The sequence below is a fragment of the Triticum dicoccoides genome, chromosome 3A, assembly GCF_002162155.2.
Source record: "Triticum dicoccoides isolate Atlit2015 ecotype Zavitan chromosome 3A, WEW_v2.0, whole genome shotgun sequence".
Classification (NCBI taxonomy): Eukaryota; Viridiplantae; Streptophyta; class Magnoliopsida; order Poales; family Poaceae; genus Triticum; species Triticum dicoccoides.
Window position 1 is genome coordinate 658762716 of NC_041384.1, and position 12492 is coordinate 658775207.

At 46.7% G+C, this 12492-nt stretch overlaps 1 protein-coding gene across 1 annotated transcript; it reads right to left on the bottom strand.

Moving 5' to 3' along the window:
• Positions 1–9009: 9009 nt before the first annotated feature.
• Positions 9010–10808, bottom strand: LOC119270016 (hornerin-like). The gene has a single exon (XM_037551959.1). It carries the CDS (start codon positions 10725–10727, stop codon positions 9231–9233), a length of 1497 nt encoding a protein of 498 aa, XP_037407856.1. The 5' UTR covers positions 10728–10808; the 3' UTR covers positions 9010–9230.
• Positions 10809–12492: the final 1684 nt, after the last annotated feature.

A 12492-nucleotide genomic window follows, 5' to 3' on the forward strand; every position in this document is an offset into this window, starting at 1 on the left:
ATATGATGATGATGGAAGTTGCATGGCAATATATCTCAGAATGGCTATGGAAATGCCATGATAGGTAGATATGGTGGCTGTTTTGAGGAAGGTATATGGTGGGTTTATGGTACCGGCGAAAGTTGCACGGTACTAGAGAGGCTAGCAATGATGGAAGGGTGAGAGTGTGTATAATCCATGGACTCAACATTAGTCATAAAGAACTCACATACTTATTGCAAAAATCTATTAGTCATTGAAACAAAGTACTACGCGCATGCTCCTAGGGGGATAGATTGGTAGGAAAAGACCATCGCTCGTCCCCGACCACCACTCATAAGGAAGACAATCAATAAACACCTCATGCTCCGACTTCGTTACATAATGGTTCACCATACGTGCATGCTACGGGACTTGCAAACCTCAACACAACTATTTCTCAATTTCACAATTACTCGACTAGCATGACTCTAATATCACCGCCTTTATATCGCAAAACTATTGCAAGGAATCAAACATATCATATTCGGCGATCTACAAGTTTATGTAGGATTTTATGACTAACCATGTGAATGACCAATTCCTGTCATCTCTCTAAATAGATATAAGTGAAGCAAGAGAGTTTAATTCTTTCTACAAAAGATATGCCCACGCTCTAACAAATATAAGTGAAGCAAAAGAGCATTCTACAAATGGCGGTTGTCTAAGTGAAGAGAAACAGGCAATCCAAACTTCAAATGATATAAGTGAAGCACATGAAGCATTCTATAAAGCCATACTCAAAAGATATAAGTAAAGTGTAAAGAGCATTCTATAAATAAACCAAGGACCATCTCATACCAGCATGGTGCATAAAAAAATAAAAACCTAAATGCAAAAGATGCTCCAAGACTTGCACATATCGCATGAACGAAATGAATCCGAAAACATACCGATACTTATTGAAGAAAGAGGGGATGCCTCCCCAGCATCCCCAAGCTTAGATGCTTGAGTCTCATTGAATATTTACTTGGGGTGCCTCGGGAATCCCCAAGCTTGAGCTCTTGCCTCTCTTCCTTCTTCTCACATCGAGACCTTCTCAATCATCGAACACTTCATCCACACAAAACTTCAACAGAAAACTCGGTAAGATCCGTTAGTATAATAAAACAAATCACTACTCTAAGTACTATTGCAAACCAATTCATATGTTGTTTTTTCATTTTGTCTACTGTAATATAACTTTTTCATGGCTTAATCCACTGATATGAATTGATAGTTTCATCAAAACAAGCAAACTATGCATCAAAAACAGAATCTGTCTAAAGCAGAACAGTCTGTAGCAATCTGAACATTCACCATAATTCTGATAGTTGAAAAATTCTGCCAAAATTAGGAAAAATAAAAAATTTGTACATAAATACAGTGAAAAAAGAATCAGAACCATTTGACGTTCCAGTAAAAAACTAAAATTCACGCACTACAGCCAAAGTTTCTGTCCTGCACCGCACAAACCAACAAGCATCGTAAACATCCTAAAGGCAAACCTTGGCACATTATTTTTATAATACAATGGAGTTGTACAAGGGGATAATTATTTTTGTTGAAAAGTTTCTGTAATCAAGATTCACAAAGTTGCCGTGAGCATGAACAAAGTTCAAGGCTAGCTCCCACTTCAACAATGCTTGTCTCTATCACTTTCACTTTCCTTTTTGAAAAAGTTTTGGGTTTCCCTATTTATTTTTGTTGTTTTTAAACTATATGAAAGCACTCAACAGAAATAAATGACTCTCTAAAACTTCCGGGCTGTCTCCCTGGCAGCTTTTTCTTTAAAGCCATTAAGCTAGGCATATAGTGCTCAAGTAATGGATCCACCCGGATCCCAAGGTATATCAAAGCAAATTTTAATTAACAATGATTTGTAATTTAGTGGTGAGCACAAGGTAACATATATCATGTAATGACGAAGTCTAACTCTCTTCCTATGCATCGGCATGTCATAAAAGAACAATTCATGCACACATAGTAAAGGCCAATGCATAGTATAAACAGTTTCTTGCAATTTTATCGTATTGGAAACATAGAGAGGTGGAGATATAGTTCCTCTCTCATAACAATTGCAAGTAGGAGCAGCAAGCACATGCATATTATATTCATCAAAATCATCATGTGCAACGGTAAAAGGCAACCCATCAATATAATCCTTAATAAGTGCAAACTTCTCCGATATAGTGTAGTTGGGAGAATTCAAAAAGATAATAGGACTATCATGCGTGGGTGCAATAGTAACAATTTCATGTTTAACATAAGGAACTATAGCAAGTTCATCTCCATAAGCATAATTCATATTGGCATCTTGGCCACAAGCATAGCAAGCATCATCAAAAAGGGATATTTCAAAAGAATCAACGGGATCATAACAGTCATCATAGCAATCATCCTTCGGTAAGCACGAAGGGAATTTAAACAATTTATGAGTTGAAGAGTTACTCTAATTAGAAGGTGGGCACGGGTAGCTAATCCGCTCTTCCTCCTTTTGTTCTTCGCTCTCCTCATCGTCTTTTTCATCCAATGAGCTCACAGTTTCATCAATTTCTTCTTCCATAGACTCCTGCAAAATATTAGTTTCTTCTTGGGCAGCGGAGTACTCCTCAATATATTGTTTAACATAGGCATTAGAAGCATAATTCTCATAACAATATTCAAGTATGGCAAAATTTTCAGATTTGTAAAGAGTAGCATCATACTTTTCAATCAAAGAAGCAATTTCAAAAGCACCCTTAAAAGCAACAAATTCTTCAATTTGTTGAACATCATAGTAACTATAAGCACCTTTAGCATACGAAGATACGATTCCATTATCACTAAACTCACATTGGTAGGGAAGGTGTTTCTTAGGGTTTTCAGAACAACAAGTAAAATCATAATAATAGCATAAATTCCAAGCATAGCATTGCATAGTATTAATTTGATGCTGTAAAAGTTTCCCTTTTTGAGATATACGGTGTCGCACATAACAAGCATGCTCATCTAAAGATTTGCCCTCAACTAAGCTAGTTGGGGTTTCAGCACGAGCACATAGGGATCGAAGATGATCCAAGTAATAAGCTTCAGCAATGTTAGATTTTGATTGGTTCTTCAACCATTGGTTCAGTAGGTACAACTAATTTTTTTTGGTATTTTGCGTTTCCTACTCATAACTAAAGATAGGAAACAACTAAGAACAGCAAATAAAAATTACTTAGTGATAAAGCAAACAAGCACACACGAGAATATTCACCCCACGCTATTGCTCCCCGGCAACGGCGCCAGAAAAAGGTCTTGATAACCCACAAGTATAGGGGATCAATTGTAGCCTCTTTCGATAAGTAAGAGTGTCAAACCCAATGAGGAGCTAAAGGTAGAACAAATATTTCGTCAAGTTCTATCGACCACCGATACAACTCTACGCATGCTTGACGTTCGCTTTACCGGAAACAAGTATGAAACTGGAAGTACTTTGTAGGTGTTTTTGGGTAAGCTTTCAAGAAAGTAAAGAGCAAGTAAATAAAGACTAGGGGCTGTTTAGATAAATACACAACTAAATTAGTTTTAGTAAAGAGCTTGTTGTCATGAGAAAGTTATTTGTCCCTAGGCAATCGATAACTAGACCGGTAATCATTATTGCAATTTTATTTGAGGGAGAGGCATAAGCTAACATACTTTCTCTACTTGGATCATATGCACTTATGATTGGAACTCTAGCAAGCATCCGCAACTACTAAAGATTCATTAAGGTAAAACCCAACCATAGCATTAAAGTATCAAGTCCCCTTTATCCCATACGCAAACAACCTACTTACTCGGGTCTGTGCTTCTGTCACTCACGCCACCCACCATAAGCAAATCATAAGCATATTGCAAACCCTACAGTGGGAATCCCTCACGCTTGCGCGACACGGAGAGCACCATAGGATAGCACCAATAATAAAACATACAACTCAAACCAATCACGATCATCAAATAGCCATTAGGACAAAACAGATCTACTCAAACATCATAGGATAGCCATACATCATTGGGAAATAATATATAGCGTTGAGCACCATGTTTAAGTAGAGATTAAAGCGGGTAAGAGAGAGGTTACAACGCTGCATAGAGGGGGGAAGAGTTGGTGATGATGGCGGTGAAGTTGTTGGTGAAGATGGCAGTGATGACGATGGCCCCGGCAGCGCTCCGGCGCCACCGGAAGCAAGGGGGAGAGGGCCCCCCTTCTTCTTCTTCTTCCTTGACCTCCTCCCTAGATGGGAGAAGGATTTCCCCTCTGGTCCTTGGCTCCCATGGCGTGGGAGGGGCGAGAGCCCCTCCGAGATTGGATCTATCTCTCTGTTTCTGCGTTCTCTTCTGGCTCTGTTTCACCGTTTCCTATATATATGGAGATTCGTAACTCCGATTGGCCTGAAACCTTCGCCGTGATTTTTTCTCGGATATTAGCTTTCTTGCGGCAAAAGAAGAGCGTCAACCGCCTTACGATGGGCTCACGAGGGTAGGGGGTGCGCCCTAAGGGGGGGCGCCCCCTGCCTCGTGACCACCTCGGGCACTAGTTCGCGTTGATTTTCCCTCCGAATTTTCCATATTTTCCAAAAATAAGCTCCGTCCATTTTTATCCCGTTTGGACTCCGTTTGATATGGATATTCTGCGAAACCAAAAACATGCAACAGACATGAACTGGCACTGGGCACTGGATCAATATGTTAGTCCCAAAAATAATATAAAAAGTTGCCAAAAAGTATATGAAAGTTGAATAATATTGGCATGGAACAATCAAAAATTACAGATACGATGGAGACGTATCAGGAAGCGTTACAAGAACACGGATGAAGGAGTCGTACTCGCAGCGATTCAAATCGCGGTAGATTCCGATCCAAGCGCCGAACAATGCCGCCTCCGTGTTCAACACACGTGCAGCCCGATGACGTCTCCCACGCCTTGATCCAGCAAGGAGAGAGGGAGAGGTTGGGGAAGACTCCGTCCAGCAGTAGCACGACGGCGTGGTGGTGTTGGAGCAGGGTGGTACTCCGGCAGGGCTTCGCCAAGCATCGCGGTAGGAGGAGGAAGTGTTGGGGAGGGGGAGGGCTGCGCCTTGGATGTGGTGTTGCTGCCCTTCCACCTCCCCTCTATTTATAGGGGCAAGGGGGAGGGGGCCGGCCCCCTCCAGATGGATCTAGAGGGGGGCAAGGGGGGCTTGCCCCCCAAGCCAAGGGGGGGCGCCCCCTTTAGGGTTCCCCCAAACCCTAGGCACATGGGCCGTAGGGGGTTTGGTGCCCAGCCCACCTAGGGGCTGGTTCCCCCTCCATATTCAGCCCATAGGGCCCTCCGGGGCAGGTGGACCCTCGGAACCCTTTCAGTGGTCCCGGTACAATACCGATAAACCCCCGAACACTTCCGGCGACCGAATAAGGACTTCCCATATATAAATCTTTGTCTCCGGACCATTCTGGAACTCCTCGTTACGTCTAGGATCTCATCCGGAACTCCGAACAACATTCGCTAACCACGTACAAACTTTCCCTATAACCCTAGCGTCATCGAACCTTAAGTGTGTAGACCCTACGGGTTCGGGAATCATGCAGACATGACCGAGACATCTCTCCATCCAATAACCAACAACGGATCTGCATACCCATGTTTGCTCCCACATGTTCCACGATGATCTCATCGGATGAACCACGATGTCGAGGATTCAATCAATCCCGTATACAATTCCCTTTGTCTACCGGTATAGCACTTGCCCGAGATTCGATCATCGGTATATCGATACCTTGTTCAATCTCGTTGCGGCAAGTCTATTTACTCGTTCCGTAACACATCATCCCGTGACCAACCCCTTAGGCACATTGAGCTCATTACGATGATGTCTTACCGAGTGGGCCCAGAGATACCTCTCCGTCATACGGAGTGACAAATCCCAGTCTCGATTCATGCCAACCCAACAGATACTTTCGGAGATACTCGTAGCGCACCTTTATAGCCACCCAGTTACGTTGTGACGTTTAGCACACCCAAAGCATTCCTACGGTATCCGGGATTTGCACAATCTCATGGTCTAAGGAAAAGATACTTGACATTAGAAAAGCTTTAGCAGACGAACTACACGATCTTGTGCTATGCTTAGGATTGGGTCTTGTCCATCACATCATTCTCCCAATGATGTGATCCCGTTATCAATGGCATCCAATGTCCATGGTCAGGAAACCGTAACCATCTATTGATCAACGAGCTAGTCAACTAGAGGCTCATTAGGGACATGTTGTGGTCTATGTATTCACACATGTATTACGATTTCCGGATAACATAATTATAGCATGAACAATAGACAATTATCATGAACAAGGAAATATAATAATAACCACTTTATTATTGCCTCTAGGGCATATTTCCAACAGAAAAATCAACGACGGCGGCACTGCCGGAGTAGAGAAACCCTAAACAAGAGGGTAAGATAACTCGTCCTAAATCTGCTATGGTAACAGGCACTCTGTGTTAGCTTTGTGCTCAGCTATATCCATGTACATGAATTTCCATGTAACTGAATTATGAACTTCATGCCACGACACAATTCATTTATGCATGTTGATTTACACACTATTATTATCACACTTGTTTGGCGGCGCGCCACAGGTAAGAGGACGGTGTATTATTTAGATCAAGGGATCACGCTGCCAAATCCAACATCGGTTTAGGCGAGAAGTGCACAAGAATCATGTTATGTTAGGTTTCTATCCATGAAACCTGGCCTAAGGCGTCTCCAACGCTCATCCTCAAATCTCCCGCATCCGTTGGACCGTGTTATCTGGACCGCCGAAGCCATATAACGTGATTTTGTATCGGTCCGCATCACGGTCCGGGCATATTTCTCCCGTAAATCGAAGACAAACGTGGGGGCTTTATGGAAGTTCAAGCTGCTGTAATGCCCGCTTCTGACTGTCTTAGCCCACCCAAAACTCCTCCTCTCCCTCGCACATGCTTTCCATCTGAAACGGTCAGCGCCGCTCCCGAGCGTTAACGCCCACTTTCATGTCCGGCCAGAGCAGACGTGATCGCTCACTGGCGCCGGCATTGAAGCGGCGTGCAGGTTGAGAGAGCGCTGCCCGCGCCGCTTTCCGGTGCAGGCGACTGCTCTGTGTTCAAAGGACATGACGGCCGCTCGTCCTTCTGTCTTCCGCCCACGTTAATGACACATGGTTACCGAGGCGGCTACTCCAGCGCCACCACCCATCCCTCTATCTCCCACCATTGCTATATAAACCGTTGCCCCGGCCATAGCCGTCGTCATCCGCCTCCGATTCCTCCCTGTATCACTCCCACCATGGATTCCTCCCCTCACCAAAACTCTCTAGGACCGGCTGACGCCGGACTAGAAGAAGAAGATGGCCGCCATTGCTATCGGCTAGCTGGCCGACAGGTAGCCGGAGGATGACGACGTCCCAATGGAGGACGCGGTCGACGACGTGCCGACGCCACCCTCCAGGTCCGCGGCACCCTCCTCCTCCTTCGCGCCACCCTCGCCCGTGCATTGCACCATGACCATCGGCGAGGCCCGTGCCCGTTACATGGACAGGGTGCAGGAGGAGCAGTTCCGGGAGGCGCAGGCCGACCCCGCGTACAACCACCACCTCCTCCAGGAGCACCTGCAAGTGCAGGAACAACTCGCCAATGGTAGGGCGGTCGCACCGGACGCATACCTGGTGGAGCAAGAGGCGTTGCTCGAGTCTATCGCTCTGCCCGCGAGATCTATCTCGCCCGCTAGTGGTACTGCCAGCGGATGGCGTAGGTGGTGGCCGCCTACAAGGAGTGCGATGAGGCGGGCGAGGCGGTGTTCGATGAGACCGACGGGGAGGAGGACATCGCCGAGGCCATGCCCAGCCGCCACGACCACGAAGCAGGCACATCCACAGGTGCCGCCAGCAGCGAAGAAGAGTAGTGCATGGTTAGTTGCCGCTTGGATCCCAGGAAAACCACCGCTCCTCCCCTCCCTTTGACACCAAGCTTGGTGGGCTCAACATCGACGGCTGATTAGCCGCTTGGCAGCGACGTGGAGGCAGACAACTTCACTTCTCGGGTCTCCGGAGGCGGAGGTTATGGAAGCGGAGCTGGAAAGCACCGAGGTGGAGCTGGACAAGGAGAAGTTTCGGTTCTCGAGGCTCATGGCCTGACACGGGGAACGGACGCCGACGACCATTTAGATTACGTATTAGTTATAACTCCATAGTCGGACTAGCGCCGTAGTTGATATAAATGTAATGAAATTCGTCATGTTTATATGAAATCCAGTCATGTTTGAATGAATTTCTTTCGATTAGTTTGAATTGTTGGCCAGATGTATGTGGGTAGTGTTGGATGACGACCTCCCGCATCCATGTCCACGGGCGGATGCGGGAGAAAATTTGCCGGTTGCAGTTGAAGATGCCCTTATTGACCATTCCGCGGACAAATGTGAGAGGAAAAATTTGCCGGTTGCAGTTGGAGATGCCCTGGCGTGCTCAGTATTGTTCACGAATAGCAGCTGCCTACTAGTATAGCGGAAGCTCCCGAAGGAAATACACTTTGGTTCCTTGTTGTATATACACCCTATATGAGGATTTTTTTAATAATTAAACAAAAAGTAAAAATAGTTCAAAAGTATTTTTAGATTAAACTTGACTTTGTTTTGCACTAGTATATAAATTTTCACGAAAAAAACCAACATCGAATTCAGGGCAAAAAAAGCAAAATTTATTTGCTATTATAGATCACTACCACACTATTTTGACCGAAAATTTGTCTTTTTTTTTAAAAAAAAAGTCAAAGAGTGATTTTATTTTTTTGAGATTTTTCTCACAAGTATAATAAAAGATCAAGTTTATTTTAAATATATTTTCAGTTTTTTTTTGCTTTTTGTTGTATTGCTAATTTATTTTTCCATATGGGGTACCCAGTAACCAAACGTTCCCGTCCAGGGCCAGATCTATACATGGGTTACCACTTACCACGACGACCATCAAGAGCATGTTGCAGAGTGAGGCGCATGCTAATAATCAAACTTGTGTGCGGTAAATTATTGTACCGATGCCACTTATGGTGGATGCAGAATATGTGTTACATGTACATCTTATTTAGACACTTTTGCAATGCAAAGGTCCACCAAATACTGGCATCGCATGCAGGAGCATGTGAGCAGATAGGTGTCACCGTAGGTAGGATTGTATCACGCTGGCAGTCACATGTGGGCACGACCGCACGACGCAGGAGCTCAGTAGTACCTGTGCTTCTTGGGCTGTGCGCACCCGCCGCCATAGCCGCCGCCGCCGAGCTGCTGGTGGCGCTCGTACGCCGCGTAGTACTGCGTGCCGCCGGGCGCCGCAAGGCCCACCTCCTCCTCTTCGCAGTCGCTATCCTCCTCGCTCTCTTCGTCGCTCTCACACCCCTGGTCGAACCGCTGCTTCTCTCTCTCACGGCGTTGGGCAAGAGCATCATACCCTGCGACGCCGCCGGCGCCGCACCCTTGCTGCGGGTACGCATTTTGCACGCCGCCGTAGCCCCCGTGCTGCTTCTGGACGACACCGGCGGCGCGCCCTTGCTGGTACGACGCGTTCTGCGCCACGCCGCCGTGGTAGAAAGTGGTGTTACTGGTGTACCCTCCGGCGTCGGCACCATGCTGGTAAGCCATCTGTCCGCCGCCGTAGCCGTGCTTCGTCTGCTTCGCGCCGCCATGGTGGAAAGCAGCGTCGTACCCTCCGGCATCTGCATCGTGCGCGTAAGCCTTCTGCCCAGCGCCGTAGCCGTGCTTCTGCGTCGCGCTGCCGTGGTGGACACCGCCGTACCCTCCGGCGTCGCTCCCGTGCTGGTACGCCTTCTCCCCGTAGCCGTGCTTCTGCACCGAGCTGTCGTGGTGGACGCCGTCGTACCCTCCCGCTGCAGCGCCATGCTGGTACTGCTCGCCGCCGTAGCCGTGCTTCTTCACGACGCCGTAGCTGTCGTGGTGGAGGGCGGCGGCGGCGCTCCCATGCTCGTACGCCTTGTGCTCGCCGTAGCCGGGCTTCTGGACCGTGCAGTCCACGTACGCCTTCTGCTCGCCGTAGCCGTGCGCCTTCTCGCCGTAGCCATGCTTCTGGACCTTGCTGTCCTGGTGGAGAGCGGTGTACCCCTTGAGATTGCCTTCATGCTGGTACGCCGTATGCTCGCCGCCGTAGCCGCTCTTCTGGACCTTGCTGTCCTGGTGGTGACCACCGTACGCCTTCTGCTCGCCGTAGCCATGCTTCTGCGCCGAGCTGTCATGGTGGGCCTCAGCCCCATAATGCTGGTAAGCCTTCTGCTCACCGTAGCCATGCTTCTGCGTGGCGCCTGTGCTGTCGTGGCTGGCAGCGTCGTAGCCTCCATGCTGGTACGACGACGCCTTCTGCCCACCGTAGCCGCCGTGCTTCTGCACGGAGCTTTCGTGGTGGTGAGCGCTGTACCCTCCGGCGCCGCTCTCATGCTGGTACGACGACACCTTTTGTTCGCCGTAGCCTCCGACGTCGCTCCCGTACGCCTGCTGCCCGTAGCCGTGCTTCTGCACTTCGGCGTCCTCGCTGCACAGCTCCGTGAGGGAGGCCGTCTTGTACCCCGCCTGCTTCTCGTTGAGGCTCATGTGGCTGATCTCCGTCACGACGGTGGTCACCGAGTCGGAGTTGTGGGTGTGGTAGCTTATCACGGGCTTGCTCTGGCCGTAGCCGCCGCTGAAGCCCAAAGCACGCTTGACGATGGACATGGCTGCTTGCTTTCTTGCTCTGACTACTACGGCTAGCTTGCTTGGTTTGCTAGTTGCTTTGTGCTGGTGTGCCTCTGTGGCCTTGGGAGGTAGGGTTTTATAGGCGCCGTGGCGAGGGCGGGAGCCAGCATTTGTGCCTGGTAGTGGTATCGTAGCAGATGGATATATGCTCTAACTTTATATCTGGTCAAGCATCTAGTGATTCGAACCTAATTTCCATGAGTGGTGGGAACAATAAGGCTAGTCATAGTGGGGAGTATCATATACTAGTATCACGCATATGATACTAGTGTATGATATTACCTTCATAGTGCATAGTATCATAAAGTAGTATCATAGGTGATCGTATTTATTGCCGTGCATGACACAAAGTAGCATAACATTTAACATGATACGGTATCTACTTATGTTACTCTAACCTTCTCTCTCTTCTTTAATTGTGTGCCACATAAGTATGTTTGCTAGTCCCAAGTGCATGTTACCGGTTATGTCACCCCCACTATGATCAGCCTAATGCTAAACATGCAAAGAGTTACACGCAATTACACGCTGACTAAATTTTTTTTCATCTACTAACCAATCATAAACTTGCCCCCCCTAATTTTCAGGGGGATGGGCCGTCTCCCCACCTATTTACCAATCAAATTAACCCTCTTTGTAAAACCTTGTAACTCGTTTGTACGTGTAGCATTACTCGCCAAATTTCCAAGCATCTTGTATGGAGTATGTCCAAATTTCCAAGCATCTTGTGATTATTGGAAGATAAGGCCAAGATCCTATTCGCGAGCCATATTTGATGGTCTATTTTCTTCCCGGGCCTGGGGGGGATGCTTACTTATCATATTTTATAGTGAAATGATTTGAAAATTTGTGCTAACGTGTCACAAAAGTAGAATTTTTTTTTCTTTCGAGAAGAGTATAGAAACCACAGGCACTGCATGGATAGACTATGCAACATTCTATTATCACTTTTTTTAATAACCCAAGATCACAAAATGAAGGAAAAGATCAATTAAACCCATAACAAGGTTGAAACAACAAAAAGAACACATGATCATGATGCCTCATGTGTCACTAATCTAATTATTGTGTTGTAACCCGAATGACCATCTCTCAGCGGTTGCACCGGAGTCTATGCATGCTCAGCTCTCCTTCCCCCGAAGATAGGACTACACATATAGCCAATTGGTTGCCAGGGTTTAGAGAAGGTTCAACCCTAGTCTTCTGCATTCGCCATCTCAACAGTCACCGAGAGACTCCTTGTTCTAGCCCAGCGGCATGATTCATCAATAATCAACCGATACAACTTATCCACCAACTGGCATCTTGCATTGAAAATCCAATCGGTTTTTCTTTCAGAAGGGAACAACAAATGAGAATGACCAATGAATTGTGCTACATGGAAGCAACCTTTGAGAAGGAATTATCGTGACATTCCACTAATATGTGAAAGATGAGGTAGCAAAGTTAGGTGCCTACCTAGCCTCTTCCACAATCCAATAGAAAATTGACACGAGGTGAGTAAATGGCATGTCGTTTCTATCCTGTTGAAACAAAGTTGACAACAACTACGACGTGGCCAAACCCTTTCCTCAAGATTGTCAGGAGCTAAACTCTTCCCTTGTCCAGGCGAAAATCTTGCATTTAAGCAGAGCAAAAGATGTACCGAATAAGGTTGCTGAAATCAATCAAGTGCAAGCCAAATAACTGAAATATGCATGCAAATTTTGTCGAATAGATCCCGTTTTTAGTCCATCACCAAGTC

Excerpts from the sequence above, each read along its gene's own strand:
- LOC119270016 (XM_037551959.1), bottom strand. The coding sequence starts at position 10,727 with ATGTCCATCGTCAAGCGTGCTTTGGGCTTCAGCGGCGGCTACGGCCAG.